Raw genomic sequence first — 22,324 nt, 5'->3', positions numbered from 1 at the left:
TTTTTCCTTAAATCGTCAATTTTTTTTGTTCTTGTCATTTAAATAAAGGTGATAGACACTCAAAAGAAGTTGATTGTAAGTTTATCAATTTTGAAAGTATAAGGCATTTCTATTTTTTTGTCAACAAACAGCATGGTTACCCATGCTACTAATGGAACATCACAAGCAGCAGGCCACCTCTCCAGAAGCATTTCGGCGGCAATTTCTTCACAAATTAAAAGACGGTCGGAAAGCACAAACATTGTTTTCTTTGAAGTGGATGAAGATCAAGATCAGTTCTTGGAAGGATGGAAAACTATTCAGGATATTTTCATGTTCAAATGAACTGTAAATCAGGCGCTGCAGTGCCAAATTTGAGAACTTTGTAACTTTCCGTAGCCGATTCACAAGACGTTCGCAGAGACGAATAATTTGCCGGAAGAGACAACAATAGCGTTTTCATATATTTAGAAGTCCTTGATTTAGGCAAAATTACCGTCGGAAAAGAGATTAAACACAGTGAATTTTGAATTTGTCTGGTGCAAAAGGTGTTCAAGATCGCAGGAAATGGGGTGCGTACTTTATTCAGGTTTTTCTATTTTACGTTTCAGTGAGGCAAATTTGTCTGAGACTTGCCCCAAATCGGGGGTGCGTACTTTAATTGGGGTGCGTACTTAAATCGAGAATATACGGTACATGTAAATCCCTGTCTACATTATAATAGCGACTGGCCTGGGCAATGACCTAACCAGTTAAGGTACCTGAGTGCCTGGTCAAAGGTCACAGAAAACACCTATCACCTTCTCTCATCTCTGTTGACACTACTAGGTTAGTGGACCCTCCTTCAAATTTCCATGTGCATGTATAATTTATGTGTTTGGTATTCTCTCTCTGTAGATCAACCCCAATAGCAAGGCAGCCACTGCTGGTGTGGGAGAGGGGGACATCGTTGAAAAAATCAACGGCTTCAACGTCCAGGGGACGGACCTACAGCAAGCACAACTGCTGGTCAAGAATGCTGGGAAGCGCTTGGAGCTGCACTTGAAGAGGTGAGGATACAGTGTGCACTTGAACTTGGGTCACCACCCACAAAATGGTACCTTCCGAAATGTAGGTAGAGTGATAGTGCTGACCTCATAGAGCGTTATCAAGAGGATATACTGGTTGGTGGCAGGAACTGTATGGTGGTAATGTGCTCCCCACTGGCTGGATGCCAGCAGGTTTGGATAAGGCTCCTCTGTCAGGTACTGTATCTGACATTTCAATTTGGTCTGCTGTACAGAGGATGTATTGTTATGTTCCAAAGTACAGAATAACCTTGCCACCCCAAAGTCATGTACGTTTGCTCAGTGAATGTAGACACTTCCTTTCTGAAGTATTTGTTTTTAGAATGTTGCATAGATAGTTCTTGTGAGCAAGAGGACTTTGAACTATGTTATCCAGGATATTATTATGGTTGAGTGTAAAATAGTCAACATTGTTGGAATTCTTCCTATTGTTCCCGGGTATGTAAATTGCCAGAGGGCATAGTAATTATGTTTTCATCTTCTTAGAAGCAGCCAATTTGATAATTGAATTAGTCATCAGGATTCTTTGTAAAATATTTGCAGCTTGATAATACATTATATTACAAGGTTGTTGAGAGGAGTGAACAGTAGGTACATGTAAGTCGTTCACACAAGTCACAATGATTTACCAGTATTGATGATGATGTTATAGTTACAGGACCGGCAGGGCTCGAAATCCTTTTTTTTGCATACCTGCACTGGTACATTTAACATTTAAAATTACCTGCACCAGACAAATTTCACGTGCACCACTATGAATTTAGCAAGTATGGATCATACTAAAATTGTTCAGGAACCATTGTTATTTTTTCTTTTATACTTTATAGGTGGTAACAGTCAATACAGCTGATAACAATCCATATACACCTACATCATAGGGCATTTAAGTATAAAACCCAGTACATGGACCAGCGCAATACCTGCACAGATCCAATTTTACCTGCTCTAACCTGCATATGCAGGTGGTATTTCGAGCTCTGATTGGTGTAATACAATGTCTCTTTTATCCCTATCAGGTCAGAAGAGAACAACAGAATTCCAAACGGGCCGCAAAGGAGAGATAGAGAGATGGAAAATTCAACACCAGGTATTTTCCCACCCCACCCAGCCCTGTCACACCTCCCTGCACCCCCTCCCCCATACCCCCTCAGCCACTGTCACTTTCCGTTCTGTTGAAATTGGTATAACTATAAGACTGCCAATCTTTACCTGACAGAAATTTGATGTTTTTTTAATGCTGGTTTGCCCTAGGTTCTCTTGTGCCATTTTTCATCTGCATCAAATTTCTGTCAGTGCTATATGATTTGTACCCTTCCCCCAAATAACCTTGCTGCTTACATTTCTGTGAGATGGCAAGGTGCTCCAGATCTGATGACCATGTTTTGAATGTTCCATTTTTGTTTTTGTTATGCATATATATTTGTGGATTGTTTGTTGTTTTGTGTCTTGCTAAAACAGCTATGCTTGTTGAGTTTATTTATGTTGGCTAATCTTCTGTGTCTTATCTCTAAATACTAACAATAAAATAAAAAGAGTCAACTTGTAATGTCAAAAGACAACGTGTATTAGACAGTTATCAACTACAGATTTAAACAGCAACAAGTATTTATCATAACATAGCTTAGATAGAAACATTTTTGGAATGTAAGGAACTAAATTTCTGTCAATTACAGGTTACCAAGGAAACCAGAAGACGTTCTATTCTAGTATAGAGCTGGTTCCAATAAAAGGCCGGTAACAGATTTAATTGGCATGAGAACGTTAAACCTTCAAGTAACGAAATATTGCCTGGTCAAGTTTGAAACCTGATGGTTTAAAATTGACAGTTTCATGTAAATCCTTCATGATCATCATTCTCTTAATATCAAGCATAACCTAATACATAATCCAGAATAATACATAACATTTCATCAGTGAATGAATCATCTTAATCAGGGATTGAATCACAGTGATATCTACATGTATAGGTGAAACAGTTTGTCTATAATGCAGTCATTTAAAGTAGAGTAAATTGTTTAATGAAAGTCTGAATGCTTGATCTGTGACTATTCATGAGAAGAACTAACCAATACAAGTACAGTACATAGTATTACATGTAATACAGAAATGGGTCTATTTCCTAGTAATGCCTGATTATGTTAGCCAACCACATCTTTATTCCATTCAAAGCTTGAGCTTGTGTTATTGACTTGAAGTTGTACTACAGGTATCATAAGAATTTGGCTTTTAAGGTGTAAATTGTCCTGTTCACTGATCTGGGTAGCAGAAAAATTAAGTGCAGCATGCAAATTGACTGTGTATGGCCACAAAACAGTATGGTCAGTTGGCATGATGTGTGACATGCAGCCCAAAGTGTGCATTGCCAGTGAAATCATTTAAAGTCTGCTTATTGCAGGAATATATCAGTCCTCCATGTTGCTATAATAGCTTTTATAAGACATAGATAACATAGAGCTGTTGAATAAACATATCCAGTAGTACTTTTACTCAGAAGTGATGCTGATGAAGATAATACTGGGCTTAACTTAAGACTTACTGCTGAGCATGTATACATGTACAGTCATGAAATGTAAAACCGCAGCACTCTGTCTGAAATATTGCTATCTAAGCTGGACATTAACAGATTTTGAGAAGATAAGGACTTCATCTACATAATGCTCAAGGATGGTCCAAAATAAGCACCAAGTATCAAAGTCTTGAAGGATAATTTACAGTTTTCATCCAAATACAAATATTACAACGTTGTCAGACAGAAGTCCCTGATTTTATTTTTCCTTTTGGGTACCAGGCAGCTGAGAGTTGGAAATTCTTTACTCAGTACTTCTAAAGCCTTAACTAATTCTGAAAAAATCCTAAATCGTTGCAAAAACCGTAAGAATAACAGAACATGTCCCTCCAATATCATGTCTAGCAGCCTACAGAGTGAACACCTACAATATCAAAGACATGTCCAAGACCACAAGTACAACACGATGGGCACAGAAATGGGAAAGTCAGAACAGGCAAGGTCAGTCTGCAGCAGAGCAAGCCTCCAATTCAAGTTCACAGACACCACTATCAGTGTTCTATAATGAGAAAAAGACTTGAATGCATGACAAATTCAGAACATATAACTACCGTATATTCTCGAATAAAGTACGCACTTTTTTAACTTTTCAAAATTGAAAAGGTGCTACAAGTTGTTGCCAAAGTTGGGGTGCGTACTTTATTTGAGGTTACTGCACAGATAAATGGTAAGAAAAGCCTAAAATAAAGCAAGGTGGAGCTACACTTCTAGTAATGTTTCAAAACATACGCATTGTTGTTGTCTTGAAGTTGTCTAAACATGAAACAAAGAAATTGTCTTAACATGATTTACATATTAACAGTGGCATTTGCATACAATCCTTTTGAGTTAGTGACTTTGACTTGTACAACTGGTTTTGCCTGATTTCTTCTACCAGTTCTCAGTGATTTTTATAATTTGCAGCAGGCAATTCACAAGTTTATAGAGACAATGACAGTGTAAACCCAGGTTATTTTATGCAAAATGACCTGGGGAAAACATCATAAATTCGAATTTATTTAGTTAAAGGTCTGTTCAAAACTGGTGGAGAAGGGGTGCGTACTTTATTTGAGTTTTTCCATTTTACCTTTCAGTCCCAAAGATCTGTCTAAGACTTGTCCAAAATCAGGGGTGCGTACTTTAATTGGGGTGCGTACTTTATTCGAGAATATACGGTAGTATTTCTGCCTGGAATGTCTGATGTGTCTTCCATTCCCCAGAATTTGCTGCCAGCAGTTGTGTAATTTCCGTGTATTTTTTTTTTAAACAGAGAATTTACATATAGTACATGTCCTGCCGGCAAGACCAAAAATACCTATTTGTTATTATTTCAAATCAGTTTCTCAAATGCAATAAATATGTATGTGAGTCATAATGGCAACAACTTGTTGTTTATTGGAGTGATTTTGGTGCAGAGACAGTTAAACAAGTGAAACTTGAGACTGTTATTCAGAACCCTTGTACTTCAATTGGAGGCTTCCAAATAACTCAAGTCAACTGCCAAGAATGGTGCGTAGTAATAGTATGATAACTACGGACAGCTACATGTAGTCAGAATTGAGGTAAATCTTTCTCTCGCACTCTAGTAGGCTCATCTAGATTTGACTGTGAGCTTTGGCCACATGTCATGAATACATGTAGATCTCCTGCAGAATGTAGGTGCCACAACATCTCTGTAGGTTGCCTAAATCTAGATCTATCCATCCTAGGCAGTAACTAAGTAACATATCCTGCTTCTAGATCTGCTTGCTTTTGGGGGCACCAGCTTGGTGTCCCTCTGCATCCATTGGGATTTGCTGGATGACTGATAGAGACTTTGCAGGCTGCCAAGATTGGAGATAGCTGAAATGTAGTGCTGAGCAATAGCATGGTTCGATAGATGGACTGTGATACAAGACAAGAGGAAGGCATGACAGTGCGATACATCAGGTTGTCCTGCTTGATGATAGTTTTGCCAGATGCACCAACCCCCCCCCCCCCCCCCCCGCTACCCTAAACTGCATCTAGATCAGTGTGTGATTTTTACCGTCTCACATGCAAGAAGGTTTGCATGTGAACCATGGTACCGACAGTGTCCCCATGGGTGTTGTTGCCTCTTGTGGAATAGATGGCAGTTGGAAATCGGTGAAAAGTTCGGGCCCTCCGCCGCCGCCACCGCCACCTCCAACAAGGTCGAAGGTCGCTCCTCCTACCCCTCCCACTCGTGCGTCTTCTAAAGCAAGTAAAGGTATAAACCAACTTTATTACTCAAGCTGTTTCGAATAAAAAAATAGAACTGTAGCCGCTGGAGTTGAGTAGTGGAAGCGTACATTTCTGGACAGCTTTCATATTTGGAGCGCAATATCATTAGTTTTAGTATCATAGTACAGTCCATGGTGGTAGGTGGGTATAAGGTTAAGAGCATACATGTACCAAGGAGCATACATGTGATTTATTGTCAACCTTTTTTCTGCACAATATTACGAATGTAGTGAGATAGGAAATAGAAGGTACATTTATCAATATCACAGATTTTGGATGTCAAACTTTGACGTATGCCAGAAAAATTGTCTAATTGCACATTCAGACACAACTTAACTGTATATATCAATACTGTGGGGTACTAAGTCATATCAAGATTTTTGTATTGGTTGAATTTATTAGTACATACATATGATCATTCTTGATGGAGAGGAGCAAGGGGCCAGTCACTGGCTTAAGCACTAATAGGCAGGTAGGCAGGACATATTCCAGCCTCCAACCATCACTTCCAACTTAAAGTTAATTATCCAGAAATTGTTATTGCTATTAGTTTGAATTTGTGGAAGTCATGACTGTATACGTATACTTTAAATCTGTTTAGGGTTGTGTACATAATGTTATCTTTGGTAGTCTTTTCAGTGTCCACTTAGCCTTATCAGCTAGTTGTGTTTGGTCAGTTCAAGTTGTTTGTTCCATGTTTAGCAGGAAGAATACTTTCTACAGCCTCCATCTGTCAATACATGCAGATTAATGACATGTACAAATTGCTTGTTTAGAGGTTCCTAAAATAGAGTTGACTGTTTCAGAGATAGAGGTTGTAGGAATGATAATGCTTCTAGACAGCATTCAGGCATGTGAAGGAAATCTTCACTAAGATCAGGATACAAAAATTGGTGGTTATTAACGTTACAGTAAATTCATTAAATGTACATTATTCTGAAGGTTTATTTCATTGATGGGGGTGAAAAATAGGATTTTTTTTTTAAATCTACAATTTAAACAGTTTTGTTATACCGAAATCATGATCATAGATGGGAGACTTATTTGCTGTGACATGAATTTACAGTGGAGAGCTCTGCCAAAGTTTCACGATTTACAGTATTGTGTACTCAATTATAAACGTGGTTTACAATGTCAGTGTTGGAGAATACATGTTAAGTTATGGCTATTCCTTTGTAGACCCAAAAGAAGAGGCCAAATCTACAGAAAACTGGCAAAAGGTTTTGTTAAGGAAATGAATAACAGATCCATATGAATATGATCCCTTGTAGATTTGAACATGGGTTGGTCAGTGGTTAATTTGGCCTACCATAGCATGCTGCACTTAAAATAGAAGGTCACAGATATTTACTCATGGAGAGAAATGAGCTTTGCAGATGTGGACCAATTCCTGCCTTCCTATTTAAGAGATGAGATGGATACCTCAAATCACGTATACATTGTGGTTCGTGCAACAAGGACTGCTGTTCTCGGTATTTCAGATTGCCTTTTGTACATTTTCAGTTATCGTTTGGTACACGATAAATGCATTTATGTGGCTCAAGGGTGTCGGGTTTGTCATCCCTGTATCAACTGCAGTTTTTGCATTCTAAGTGGATCTGGTTTATAGTTTTGTACCCGTTGGGAAATGTTGGTACTGCAGCATCATACATGGAATAACTTATGGTAATGTGTTTTCTATACTGTAGCACTGCCAAATTGTACTTACATCGTTGGAAAGAGACAGGCATTTGCACATGTGTATGCATGTTAACCATTTTTGTGCTATAGGCTCCCTTTGTGATAAGATTCAGGGCTCGAAATACCACCTGTATATGCAGGTTAGTGCAGGTAAAATTGGAGCTGTGCAGGTATTTCTGATGTCTACCTGCACTGGTCCATGTAATGGGTTTTATACATAAATGTCCTATATAGGTGTAGGTGTATTGTTATTAGCTGCAGTGACTATTATCACCACCTATTAAGTATAAAAGAAAAAATAGCAATGGATCCTCAATAATTTTAGTATGATTCATACTTCCTAAATTGAGAGTGGTGCAGGTAAAATTTGTCTGGTGCAGGTAATTTTCAGTGTAACCTGCACCAGTGCAGGTATGCAGAAAAAAGTATTTCGAGCCCTGACATTGTTTTGATTGTAGCACAGGTCAGCAGTGAAGGGGTTAAAAATTGTGAATGTATTCATTAACATTACTGTTTCAGCACCAAGGCCAGTAACAGTCTATCTTTCTTTCAGGTTTGGACGCGGCCTGCTTTGGGGAAATCCTCTTCAAACATTTCATTTTAAATGATGATTCAATGGAACAGTTGTATATTTATGTACATACAGCTCATGTAATGTAGATGCAAGTTATGATATAATGAATACCCTTTTTCCAAGTGTCAGCAAGTCTTTGCAGTGCCAAATCACATGGTGCCTAAACCCTTAATATCCCTGCCTCACTCTCATTATAAGGGCAGCCTTGCTCTGTAAAGGCATGCCAAAGCACAATTAGACATAAATGTCAAACTACCATACAGACCAGGGAAGTAACAGTGGCTAGCAAGGTTTGAAAAGGTTATCTGCTGCTGCAATTAAAACCCTGACAGATTGAAATATGACTGATATGTATTCTTCATAGCCACTTAAACGGTATATTGAGAAATGAAGGGAGACTCTTGGTGGTGTGAAGAAAAGTGGATAAAGAAGCTGGTGTACATGTAGTGTGTCTGTCCCTGGGTCTGTCTGCGGTGGAGGGTAAGTGGTCCACAGCCTGTACACAGTTCCCACGTTCACTCAGCCTGTACCTTACCACACCCCCAGGTGACCTGCACTGGAGCTGGGGAACTCTTTATGCCGGTGGGGATGAGCCCACCTCCTCCTCACGGTCACAGGGACCTCCCCAAACACTGCCTCCCCACTATGACGTTGCCCATGCCTATCCCACAGTACACCACAACACTAACCGCCCTTGGGAGCACAGGGCCAGTTTTGAGGATAAACCACCATCAGCAGGTGTGAACTACATACCAGCAGAGAGAGATCTTCATCTTACCAATGTCCAGCACCCCAGGGAAGATGCCCCCGTCCCAGAGAGGCCACTTTTTCGAGCAACATACCTGGAACCAGTGGATGATGAATATGATGGAAATGGATACGGCAGGAGGGATGAAATGGAGAACAAAAGAGGAGAATACAGCCTCAGGAGGGTGACGTCCTCCAGCAGGGCCTTGCTGCAGGCTCGGTACGGAGATGCTGCCCCACGGTTCGAGACGCCTGCCGAACGATACGCAAAACACTGGAACGAAAGGTATGGAGCAGCTGTATCCAGTTATCTGCAGTCTGATGAGAGCTCCAGTGCACCAGTGGAAGAACCCTATGCCACTCCTTACTCTACAGGATCCCGCGATGACCAGTATTACCACCGTCCTGTGCAAAGGGAGAGTGATGAAAAGACAGGCCAGGTAATGGGTCTTGAAGAGTCATCTCAGCTTTCACAGCAACCCTTGCAAGGCAGCAACTCAGTCCCAGAAAAATCTCTGCATCAAGCAAGGCGCGTAGAGGTCCTAACTGAGGATGACTTTGCCAAAGAGTCATTATCCCCAACATCACGTGAAGTTGTGGAAGTCTTCAATCCCTACTCAGACACCGATCAGCACAATTATAGTCTGCCGGATTCCCTTCATTTCAAGCCAATTGAAGCTGACGTACAGCCTGAAGAAAAGCAGCCTCAAGAGAGCCTCAACTTTTCTGCAACTGCTGAGGCCAAGAAACTTCAGAGAAGGAGGTCACACAAAGCTGGTAAGATTACAGGACATGCCAGTCAAGCAAAATTGGGTTTTAAGGTACTTACCTGATGGGATGTAAGGTCTGATGCAAAATTTCAGAGCAGATACAATAAACTTTATTGATAAAGTTACTTAACATTGGTGCATTAACATTGTGATGACTTGAACTGAAGAATACACTGTTCTTACACAGACTGTACTTTCATACATGTAATTATAGTCAATATTTGATATAGATGATAAATATGATGTGAAGGATCTATGATTTAAAGGAAAGAAACCTTTTCAGAATAGCTGATAGTAGTCAGCATTGTGAGATGCCACTATCATAATTAGAAATCTGTCTGCAATGCTTCATTTTACCTTTTTCCTTTGCATGCACATCAGGGAGAAACTTCATACACAGGCGGCCTGTGTCAATGGCAACATTCATACGCAACAACAGACCAAGCCATGGCCAGACCATGTTCCGAAAAAGACACAGCTGGCATGTCGCTTTGCAGCACGAGCCTAGAGGTTATGATGGCTTTGATAAAAGTCCTCCAAAATGATGCAAAAATTTTGATTCCGATCATGCCTGCTGAGAAATCAATTAAAACATTATTCTTATCAATTTAATAAATGCATGCATGCTGAAAAAAATTCAATGTTCTTAAATCACACATTGATATACTTTTCAAATTCAAATCAGCATCAAGTAATAATTGATTCAATCATGATTTTGGAACAATGATTACAACAGTTATTTGCCTGCAATTCTTGTGTGCTACTTGACTGTTGTTATACACCTGAGTTAGTCTATTTATTATGTGCTAGTTCTTCTGTCAGTACCTTTGTCTATCAAATTGTCTAGCTTATTTAATGGAGCCTCAGAAAAGTACAGAGCTACATGTACTGACTCTCCATCTCTTCATTTCAACCTTGATTAAGACCTAGGCTTATTTCTAAGCACCTACATTTGCTTCAGAACATGCTGAGCTACAATAGTCATTGCCCTTTGCATACTTTATACTATAGTCTTTCCTGTGCATTTAGAAGGCAAAATAGAGTTTTCCCCTACTTTCCTTACAAACTCTGAATTAATTGTCCAACGCGTGTGGTCTGGAGAATAGTACCTTATATACCTCTGTCGTTCATTTTTTTCTTATACTCCACCGTTTACATTATATTATACAATGCCTCAAGTTGATATCTTTTCCAATCATTCTAATGATCTAAATTCAACATTGTACAGTTACTTGTAAGAGAAAAAAAACCTTTATCCTGAATGTTATCGCAATGCTTAAGGAATATAAAAGTTCCTTTTTTGAGGTCTACAGTATCTACATGTACATGTATTGTCCTGCTTTACTGTTTGAAAGCAATGTCTGGTCGTGAAGATGACATCATTTTGGTTGTAACACTACATTTAACTTCACGGTAACACGTAATGTCCTTCATGGCTGTCTCCCTGTTAAGAAGGATGAAAGGTACGCCCAATGTATGTGTTAATGTCAGTCATATCATCACCACTATGCTGTCCTCCCATGCCATTGGTTTTATCACTGTCTCATGTTGTGGGTACAAGATTCCCTGTGGTTTCATGGGTCACATTCACCTCTGTGTAATAAACTTTATGTACATGGATGTCTTATTTATTCAGACATCATTTCTGGCTCCTTCTATTTATTGAGGGCTGTACTCTCAGTCTGTCTGTGCCAGTACACATACCTTAGCACTGGCACAGTTGGTTATGCATTCATGTTTGTGTGTAGGACTGTTAAGTTTTATAAGGTAAACGAAGAGTTTACTGCCTTCTTATGTTACACTGCTGTCCATATATGGTGACTCACTAGCCTTACCTCTTTAGACACACTGATACACGTAGATCACTATTAAATGCTGCCATTTATATTTAGTTTGAGCCTTGTTTTGACTCAGCCTCTGATGATGTCTTGCTATTGCAGAGTCGCCGACCAGCCCCGTTGCTAAGGGGTACGGGTCGGTTACTATGATAGCAGGAAAAATGCAGCAGTCCGGAGGATCGGCTGGAAAGTCTCCAAAAGGAAAAGTTTCAAGTGTTGACATGCCTACCTCAGGCCAGGTTCCCCGAGTGAAACAGCGAGAAAGGTCGCCAGCAAAAACAGAGCAAAGAAACGCGCCAAAGAGACCGGAAACGATGGAAGTAGAAGATGTGGCAGATGAGAAGATGAGCCTCAGAATGCGAGCTCCCTCTCCCACATTCAATGCCGTGAGGGCCTCACCAACTCCAGGTAAGTCGCTAAATTTGCATCAGAAGGTGACAGACTTGTGCATGACATTGATAATCTAAATTAGCGTACAGTTGTGATCGAAAGCATATACAAGGTCATATACGTTGTATGTGTGTGCTCAAGTGAAGTTATTTATGCTGACTTTGTTCAATTATGAAACATTTCTGGCTATGTTACTGTCAACTCAATTGCTCAGCTTGACTTTGTATGGGTAAGGATTGAATGTTCACTTTCATATCGTTGCACAGTTATCTGAAAACCATATGGATCCAGATAAGTCAGATTCAATTATGTCTTAAATTTTGCAGGTTGTGTGATTCAAGCCAGCTTAGTGACAGGTGTCTTAGTCATTGGCATCTGTCCATTTTGGTGTTTGGAATGATGCAGTCCAAGGAATTCTTGGCAGTATTCTCTGAGTCTTTCCAGTTTTGGGTATACAGATGTAACATGATAGCTACCTTTCAAATAATGGAAGAAAAAAATTATGGCAATATTGACTCTTCCTGTTCCAAAATCATGGTCCTTAGAGATCTACTTCATACTGGCCAATTGCCCAGAAAGGTTGTTTTGAAATTTTGCAGCTAACTGCATTTAATACGGGGCTGGAGTAGGTGCCAAGTCTTGGTGAAAGGGGAGACTGCTGGGTAGGGTTGGGTCTCCAGTAATCCGTCACATCTCAGCAGGACATCAGTGTCTTTTTGGAAAGGCTGCTGTCACGAGATGTAATCAGCGGGCTGGGACAGAGGAGAAGGCTGTCAGGATATTGAGCTATATTTGTCTGGATCTATTTTTAACTTGGTCAAGAGATTATGAGACAATTATCTGAGTTGTGACAGATTCCCTTCCTTGTTTGGTTTTCAACAAAATGGAAAAAAACATGGTTAAATCTTTGTCAGTGTACCGGTATCACACATGTTAGTGTCATCTTCCTATTATTTAAGAGTGTTATTATTAGTAAAGGTTAAAAAATTTGGTGTTATCAGATTGAAATTGTCTCATAAGAAATATGCCTACCCTTAGCAATGATTATTGATTTCATGTGACAGTGACATTCTGTATGTGTCCTCTTGGCAGGAGTGTGGTCGCCGACCTCCCCAACCCCTCCCTTGGAGTCAGAAGGTGACACACACTTGGCTGATGAGGTCAACCTGAAGAACCAACCGCACACCTGGAGTCCCTCCAACGTGCCCCCCTCCCCCACTGCCGCACGCAAGGGCTTCAAGAGTATCCGGGTGGACCTGAAGGGGCCACAGAACCGGCCTCAGGTAGGAACATCAAGACTTGTCCATGTAAAGCCCTCCCTCCTTTAAAATCTGTATACTTCACATTCAAATTGAGCAAATGTTTGAGTGAACGAATTTTATAGACAATTAATTTTTGTTCTCCATTTTGTGTGTTTCTTTGTATTATAAATCATGCCTTTGCATTTTGTGCCATATTGAACTTTTAGATCATTATAAGGGTCGCACCAATCCAATTTTGGTTGGTCAACAATTGCTCAGTGATCACCCTTTAGTTGAAAGGGGCCATAGGAATATGAACTTTCAGAAGAGGCAGGTTAAGACATTGACTTCACACTGTCTATCTGTATCTTCATCTATATAGCCTGTATAACTGCCCTTCAGTGTTACACACCAGCTTGTATCATGATAATGATGTATAATTAGACTGTTCCATAGTGTCTACAGTTGTCAGGCTGGGATACTTGAGTCTCTAGAGTTTTCTTTCATATACAAACTGTACATCAACAGTTTTGTGACAGAATTCGGTAACATTCCTTGGACAGATATTTGAAACTCTAGCAAACTCAGGTCTCTGTAGGATAATCTCTTGGCCTCAGCTGCTGCCAAAGTCCAGAAGATGTGTTTAAATCATCAGTCTTCACAATGGTTGGTGTACTAATCCCACTGGTGAAAGACGCCCAAGTCGTTTTTTTTCTGCTGCCAACCTCAGTGATCTTCGATCAAACTTTTGTTGTCAAATCTGCATCTTCAAGAAAAATATATATTATGTAGCTGTGCCAAAGCATGTCACTTGTCTCAGGAAAAAATGTAATGCAGCATAAGCTGTTCAGATTCTGCCAGCAGCTACCAGCAGCTCTCTAAACCGTTGTGATATTTTGACGTGCCAGTCCATGTCCGCCTCAACATGAGGCTAGCAGCAGTCCAGCAGGCACATGTCAACTGTCTTGATGTTTTCTAACATCTCGCCAGATGGAATCTGGTGTTTTCAAAACTGAAGATGGGCTTGAAGCATAGCTTGTCTGTCCCGCTTCCTTAAGTATGCCCAAACAAGTACAGACTCTAAAATTCTTCATTTGTTGCTGTCAAGTTCAACAATTTAATCTGCATAGTTCCTTTCAGTCTCATTCTGCTCTGCCCGTTGATCTTTCATTCACCCAACACCCTCTTTTCTCATTCCTTCACCCCGCAGGGCCCACCCCCTCCGACACCGGAGGAGAGTTACCTCTGGAAGCCCGCTACTGGTAGCGTTAGTAGCACCCCGCCTTCTTCATCTTGGCGCTCCCCCTCCCCTTCTGTGTCCCGTAGGTCCCCTGTCCCTGCCCCGGTAGCTCAGACCTCCGCTTCGTACCGGGTCGACAATGCCCCCAAGACGACATCCTCTCCTATCCCGTGGCGAGCGTCACGCTCCCGTTCTCCCTCGCCAAATCGACCAGAAGTCAACGGCCCTAGCGAGCTCAGTGAAGCTCGTGCCTCCCCTGTTAGGATCAATTCCCCCTCTGGAAAGCTCATATCAGTAGAAGGAAGACTTGTATCCCCAGTAGCTAGCAGACCCCCCAGAGTCCTCTCCCCTCTTGTGTCCCAAAAAGAGCCCCCTGCCAGACCAGCCAGAAGTGCAGCAGCAGCAGAGGTTGTTCAGAAAGCCATATCACCTCGCTTGAAGAAAGTGGTACCTACCCTATCCTTGGCTCATCTCATTTTTCCTTGTAATGCATTTGCGTGATATGCAGTATTGTACTCGTTGGTGGCCTGGTTTGATGCTTTAACTTAAGTTGCCATCCTCTTTCTGGTTCCATTCTTAATGTTTGATGTGCATACTATAAGTTTGTCTGCTTATCAAGACATGCATCTTGCATCTAGCTTGCGTCTGCTTGAAAGAATGTGAGAATTTGTTAAGAGTGGGAAGTTTGTTGAACAAATAAGGAAGTCTCCCCGGTACAAATGCCTGAACATCTACTAGGGTGAGGAGTATCATAGACGGAGCTCCTTTTTTAGTTTGTTAATCCAGAATGAACAACATCGTCCCTCAAACATGTCTTCTGTAAAGTGTTAGTGTAATCAAGTAAAGTGCAAGTTGACATTTGTGGACCACTGGTGATGAGAGAACTGCATCCAATGCATGTGGTTCATGTTATGCTTTATCTGGGACACAAGTTGAATACCAGAATGTCGTAAATGTGATTTGATGCTCATCAGTTTATCACTTTGTGTCCACAGTCTCCTTCAGATTCGTCGGAAACCTCCTTGTCCCCAACGTCTTCCATGGCAAAGAAAGCTACACAGAGTGCATCGGAGATCAGGCTGCAAGTACAGCACGGGAGAGTCAATGGGGTCGAGCGGAGCCTCAGTCCAGAATCCACCTCGTCACTGCCCAAAACAGAAAGCCCGACCACGACATTGCTAAAGCACCACAGGCTTCCGCCAGGTGGGGCAGCCCTTCCGCGAATGATTCGTGCACTGCTGGGAAAGTGTGTGGATGGTGCACTCTTGGAATGTCTCCTGCACTCTTGCATGTTTCATGCTGCAAAACATTTTTTTTAAAAGGGCACTTTCACATTGAATAACATCTACTGTTGTTAACAGTCTTAATAAGTTAAGACATGATCCATAATAATTCTCCTGAATTACAAACCTGTGTATATGGAAATTTTGCAATAACATGAATGACCCTTTTCCAACAGCAATCATGTATTAACCAAGAATTCTTCCTTGCAGACTTTTTCTGTGTCAGTGTGTCAGATATAACATTGATCCAGTCATGTTTTGTGCTACTTACCTTGGATATCATCGCCCGTGATTCTGCCATGCTCTGCATATTAATTAATTATGATGATGTCAGTGTGACTTTGTATATGCGGCAAATTCTGCTGACTGTGCTTTGCGTGCGTCTTGTCGTATGTTTAATGTACCATCGTGTCCCCATTCCTAACTTGATTGATACCATCACAATACATTTTAATGCACCATGATATTAATACTGCTTATTTCTTGAGCATTTAAGGATACGATACAATTATATCATAAGTTAATGTGCACATTGGTTGATAATTTCATGCACATGGGTTTTGATGATTTAATCTGGCATGCAAGCCTATGATGTGTTAAGGCATTGTGGCTACAATGCAACTGCTGCACTTTTCACTGTTAAACCAGTCTAAATATCTCATAATGTTTCAAAGTAACCATAACAAGTCAGTGTCTACTAATACTTGTATAAAAGGTATCAATTGAATTCTGAGCAAACTATAATGATACAATAATGGTAGTGATTAATCGAAGTGTCAATTATTATACAGTATAAAAGTCGGTGCTCATATAAGGGCTGTTTTAAGTGGAACCTAAAATAAATAAATCATTTAAAGAACTGGGCAATCAACTGTGGATGAACATTAGAAATAATATGTAGCTGTTAGTGGTACCTAAAGATTAGCTACCCTTTCTTCCAATAATAGATATCTAAAGGAACAATTTCCCTGATCATACTTTTCATAATCTTTGGGTTTTGTTTTCTGACTTGATCTCTTGGCCACTTGTTTTCTCCCCTATGTTTGTTTCTGTGTGCTCCCCATGACCGTTCCTTACACTGTTTGTACAGAGAAGAGGGAGGGTACGTAGAGTAGTCTAGCTAATGCATCCTTGTTTCATTTCATTTTTATTTTCATCTTCTCTGGGTGTCAGACAATATTTCTGCCGCAGTATTCATTCAGCTAAGTACATTTTGTTTATTCAGTCTTTATCAATAATTGAATCCTTCAGTGCAATTAAGAACGTGTGGTTTAACGAGCTGAATGGCTAAAAATAAGGCAATGGAAAGTTGCCTGACACTCAGACAAACTTTCATTGATGATTTTTCACATATTTTATTGTTGACCTTGTTTCTGGTTTCCCCACAGAGAGACACACGGAGCATGTGCATGACAATGCCAACAAGCTTGCCCCAGGTCTTTACACACTAATGTTGGATTGGCTTTATTATTTAGGAGCTCCTATTATTTTTCTTTCTTCCTGCGCATGCTTGCTGAACAGAAGCTTGCACCACTGTGATTTGGAATCAAAGAGAAAGATCTTTTAGTCAAGCTACTTTTGGCCAAAACACACAATGGGCATCTCAGCCAGATATTGGCACAACAGTTTTGCTTATTATACAATAATATCATTCATTCTCACAAAGGAAAAAAAAAACTTGACAGTGTTTTCTGCATGGGACATATGGCTGTATGGCCCAACTGTCATGGCTTTGTCAAGTGCAGGTTGCTGTTTGCTATTGTGGCATATTTGTTTCATGTTGCTGCTGATAGTGATGTTTATGATTTATTTTACTGCTGCAGTAACAAACTTTATTGGTTTTGTTATATAGAATTGTAGTCTGCTGCTGTACGTAGTGCTTCAAGTCAAAAACATTTTTCGACAGTCAGTCGGGAAAATTCCTGTGAAATTCATAACTAATTTACTTTGGGCAGTTATGACTTTGCTTGACCTTTTGACCACAGGGTTTTTTCTCAGGCTATAAAGATTATTTTGCAGTTGTACATGTACATGTACAAATGTAGTAGCTTGATTTTTGTTGCTATAGTGGCTCTATGCATGCAACTTGGCCATCCTTTCATTTGTCACTGCATACTTACATGCTTGTATCTCTCTACACCTTTTGCAGTATCTGTTGGTTTACTGTCTGGCCCTAGCCATGAATGAAAGTGCACTGCAACATTCTATTTCAGCTGTGCCAAATAAAATGGCTTGGTTTCCTTAGAGTTAACTGTGTCAAAACACAATTCTTTCTATCGTCATCTAGATCTGAACTGATATATAACTGTTGAAGTTTGGAGGCAAAGCAAAAAAAAAAAAAAACATAGCGCATCAAAAATCTTGAACAAAAGGAAGAAACTGACAAAGAATTTGTGTGTGCCTTTTTTAAATGAACATGGTTTGGGCAAAGACTTCCCAACTTGGGCCCATATGGGATTGACCCACACAGTTCGTAAACCTGTATGTGATGCATGCTCTCCATCCTTACCCCAATAGGAAGGTACATAACACCAAAGAATGACCTCCCAGATGGGGCTGTATATCAAGAGAAGATTGTGGAGGGAGACATAGTCCACACAGACACTTACTACCCCATGAGGGAACCAAAGACCACAAAGACGTACCATGTCGTTGACTCGAAGGAAGTGAAGTTTGAAGGAGCTGGGCCTCAGGACGAGTCGGGCATGCCCACGTCAACAAGAACGGTAAGAAAGAGGAGACAAATGTGTGACTGTTCCATTTGTGCTTTGTCTTGTTTCTGTTTCTGTCTCAGTGCTTGCTGGTCTGATACTTTCCAATGTATGGCTATGGGTTGTACTCTACCATACTTTAATTCTATTGGCATATTTTGCAAAGGAAATTGGTCAAACCCTCTGATAAATTTCCTCAAAGATTTTACTACACATATAGCTTGCTCCACTACATTTAGAAGATAGCATTCACAGCTTAATCTCAGTGTAATGATACATGACCTGAACATACATGTAGGCAATCAGAGATGGCAGACTTCACCTTCTTCACATTGGTTAGTAACATGTACACACACACAAACACCCAGACTATTACAACAAGTCGCTGAACAATGATATACACTTGTTGGTAATGTACAATCATGTATTTCTTCACAAGGTCAGCACTTTGCGAAGAAATAGTCATGAGATTTTTTTGTTCCATGAGTCGTAGACCTCTTACAAACAGCCCATAATTTTATGCCTATTGGGAAGATCAGACCTTCCATGCTGGTAGTGTACAGCAGTGTCTTTTCATGCCATGCTTTAGGGTAGCATAACATTCTGGTGTTTTCCTTCTAGCATCGAACCACAGAGAGACTTACTGGCAAATCAGGGGTTTCCACGTCGACTCGAGCAGTGAGTGGTCTTCACACTGCATGGGCACATTCCACCCCCTCCCCTCCCCACTTCCTCACTACTTGCAGTGGCTGATCACACAGGAAATATTGACAACGTTGGCTGGCAAACCTTTGTCAAACAGTTGACTTTGTGATAGGCCCAGAAAAAGTACAACCAGACATATAGTTTTGTTTATATTAAAAATGACAATTTTCAAAACGAAAAACATAGTACTTTTTTGTATGATTGCAATCAGCATTGTTTCATGCTATCACGATTGTAGAAAATGAATGACATGCACTGTTTGACTAAGGTACCCCCGGTACGTCACCTAGGTCCATTTTAAACCCTTGCAGCTGCACTCCTCACCCAGATGCTAATCAAAAAGTGCTAATTGTGACATAATCATCATCATCTAATTAGATGAGAGTAACCCCCAGGGGAGTGAGTGATTTCACTGCCAAGATTATTACAATGTGTTACATCTACCATCATGCAGTAATCAAGTACTCCAACTAAAATATAACAAACATCAACATTCAACAAATAACAGACAGTGTATACTGTGTTTTATTGAGTTCTGAGCTTTTGAAAAAACAATAAGTAAAATCATATAATTACAAATAACTGCTTGTATTGAAAATATATGTCTAAAATGTGAGACGTCAACAAAATGTTATTTTTTTAATCACAACTATTTGAACTAGTTATTCCAAAAGTTTGCAAATTGAACTTGAAATATCTTACTGACATTTTAATCTAGTATGTGAAATTTTTCTACCAATTTGTACTGCTTTTCTCCGCGATGGTGAATTTCAATGAAATTTTGTTTCAATCCTTAAAAAAGGTATCTGTCAGTGCACAAAATGGTTACTCAACACAATATCATGCACAAAAGTTCTCATCTATCAGTTTTTGAGTCAGGAGTACCTACATTGTAACAGAAATAGTTATGTTACTGTGGTAATGTCTCTCTTACAGAGTGTGGAGAACCAAAAGGACTGGTACAAGAAAATGTTCAAGTCCATGCACGACACAGGCAAAAAAGGAGGTAAGCACAATAATACATTATTATCTTTAGCTTTTAGAATAAAGCAAGTTGTAAGATTCATCAGTATTTTGGTACATTGTGCATATTTTGTACATGGTTTTGCAATGATAGTGTAACATTTTACGAAACATTTAAAAAGTTTTGAGTTTTACGATGCAATTATTGGGATTGTATATTGGACTTTTTAATGTGTGTAAGAAATTGCCTTGTACATGAATTGTGTATAATCATATTTTGTAAGCATTTTTCTTCAGGAATTATTATTTGTTATTAATAATAATGATATTCAATCGATGTGTATACCTTAATACAGATGGTCTTCAGATGACCCCAGTATCTTAGGTTTGAAATTATGAGGTACAGAATGATGTGTTTGTTGTAACAAACCTTCTGTGGCTGTGTTGACATTGTCAATATTCTTTGATTTGCCGTTGAGGATGAAGACCATGTCTGTTGACCTTACCAAACAAAATAAGAGCTGAAACTGATGCTGTTTTTTCCCCCCAGTTTTGCTCCCAATACTTCTGTTCTGTCTCTATATTCTCAATGTTAGAATATTCAAGATGAAACCTGAACTGTACCATTGTTTTACTCTTACCTGCAAAATATGTGTGACTTAACACATTTTCTTCTATCAAGACACACAAAAAATCGTGATTCTGTACGACACTTAACAATATTTGTCAACTTCATTTTATTAGCAGAGTTCAAAGTCAGATTCAGAAAGGTTGACAAGCTTGCGTTTATGCCCCCAAAATTGGACTGCTTGACCAGTTGTGGTGGCATGACAACAGCTACCTACTGACTGAGACACTAACTTCTTACCCTTTCTTTTCCAGTTGTCTTTGGAGACCCAGTCAATAACGCAGGTTACACTGATTGTATTTTCACTCCATCTCTAATTTCTGCTCTTTTCCCTTTAATACAAATATAAACTGTTTAGGTTCTTCTTTCTTAGATTATTAGACAAGAAACAACATACAAGCCCTGTTCTCTTAGAAAGTATAACTTTTCTACTCTAATCTATAATTAGTTACCCCAGTTGGATTAACATCGTTCAAAGTCTATTTTTCTAGTATCAATTTGAGGAAACAAAACAAACGCTCTGCCTAAAGGGCTTGAAACAAGTTTTGTTGCTCAGTGGGTTGCGATCTGTGTGAATCTCTACTCATTAGTCAGGTCTGATGACTTTTTTTAAAAGTTTGCTTGTAGTTGCTGTGTATTATTGCTGTCAGATTTCTAAAGCTTTTTTTGTGCAAAAAAAGTACTGATATTGTTTCACAAATTCCTGAAAAAGCCAGGAAGCTTTGTGCTTTAGTAATGACTTTTGTTGATAGTATACTGACTAGTTTTGCTTTGGGTTTTTTTTTCTCTTGCAGGCAGGGAAAGTAAGGTAGATGAGCCACAAACACAAAATACATCAAGCAAAGGTTAAATTTGCTCCCAGAAATGCTTTGTCTGGTGTTTACTCTGGGTGTAAGGTTTCCTTTTTGTTGTAGTGCGGTGCTGCTGTCTATAGCAAGGTGGCGGGAATTGGTGTTTGATTTCAATATCTTTGTGATACGTCCAACCCTGAAATCGAAAAGCATTACTTTAGTCCACTTAAGTCAATGAATATGCATTAAAAGAAAGTAATAGTAGTATTGGTGGGGCATTGCAAATCAGCCTGACCCTGACTGAGGTAGTTAAACAGCTAAGTTTTTTTTCAAAACGCTGTACAGAAATTGTGTTTTAGTCTTTATATGTAGCATATTCAAGGCCCTATACCATCAGATTTTTTTCTCTTTCTTGCAATCATCATCATTTCTGCTCCCTTTTCTCTCTTTTGCAAATCCTTGTCTGCTGTCGCTTTCTTCTCTTATCTCTCATTTCTTTCCTTTTTTTGCTGTCATAGAACTCCTCAATCATCCCACTTTCAACAAACTCAACCTTGGTAGGAAAGGTAAATTAGAAAGTTATAGAATTCCCTGTAAATAGAGTAGATTAAAATGGTAGTGACAGAATGTGCACTAGATTTCTCACCATATACATGTACATGTACATGTACATGTACTGAGTGTGTTGTAATAATTGTAGTATCAAAAGTTTTCATCCCCAAACAAAATTCATTGTAGTTCCTGTTGTTTGTTTGTTTGTTGCTATTTTAGTGCAGTCAGAAGTACTGGAAATGTTTGCCATGCACGTAGCAATTATTTTTGATCAATTTACATATATATCTGTTGGTACAATAATTATTATTTTCAGTCATTAACAATTGTGCTGTACTTTGTGAGTGTGGGAAAGTCCATAGTACATTGAATTATATGA

General features: G+C 39.6%; 1 protein-coding gene across 39 annotated transcripts in view; it reads left to right on the top strand.

Moving 5' to 3' along the window:
* Positions 1–22,324, top strand: part of LOC118412142 (titin-like) — a 78,545-nt gene that overhangs the window by 29,172 nt on the left and 27,049 nt on the right. For 20 of the 39 annotated variants that reach the window (XM_035814829.1, XM_035814821.1, XM_035814824.1 and 17 more), the window contains exons 2-15: positions 877–1,028; positions 2,063–2,133; positions 8,633–9,610; positions 9,985–10,113; positions 11,544–11,849; positions 12,924–13,114; positions 14,283–14,759; positions 15,308–15,515; positions 16,984–17,031; positions 18,113–18,321; positions 18,928–18,984; positions 19,948–20,017; positions 20,857–20,886; positions 21,397–21,447. In XM_035814829.1, the coding sequence (XP_035670722.1) occupies positions 877–1,028; positions 2,063–2,133; positions 8,633–9,610; positions 9,985–10,113; positions 11,544–11,849; positions 12,924–13,114; positions 14,283–14,759; positions 15,308–15,515; positions 16,984–17,031; positions 18,113–18,321; positions 18,928–18,984; positions 19,948–20,017; positions 20,857–20,886; positions 21,397–21,447 (2,977 nt within the window). Of the gene's footprint in view, positions 1–876; positions 1,029–2,062; positions 2,134–2,719; positions 2,777–3,957; positions 4,054–5,698; positions 5,819–8,632; positions 9,611–9,984; positions 10,114–11,543; positions 11,850–12,923; positions 13,115–14,282; positions 14,760–15,307; positions 15,516–16,685; positions 16,698–16,983; positions 17,032–18,112; positions 18,322–18,927; positions 18,985–19,947; positions 20,018–20,856; positions 20,887–21,396; positions 21,448–22,324 lie in introns of all 39 variants that reach the window. The other 19 variants (XM_035814827.1, XM_035814814.1, XM_035814836.1 and 16 more) reach the window with 18 other exon arrangements.

The sequence above is a fragment of the Branchiostoma floridae genome, chromosome 3 (assembly GCF_000003815.2).
Source record: "Branchiostoma floridae strain S238N-H82 chromosome 3, Bfl_VNyyK, whole genome shotgun sequence".
Classification (NCBI taxonomy): domain Eukaryota; kingdom Metazoa; phylum Chordata; class Leptocardii; order Amphioxiformes; family Branchiostomatidae; genus Branchiostoma; species Branchiostoma floridae.
This window is presented reverse-complemented; position numbering and strand designations above follow the sequence as displayed.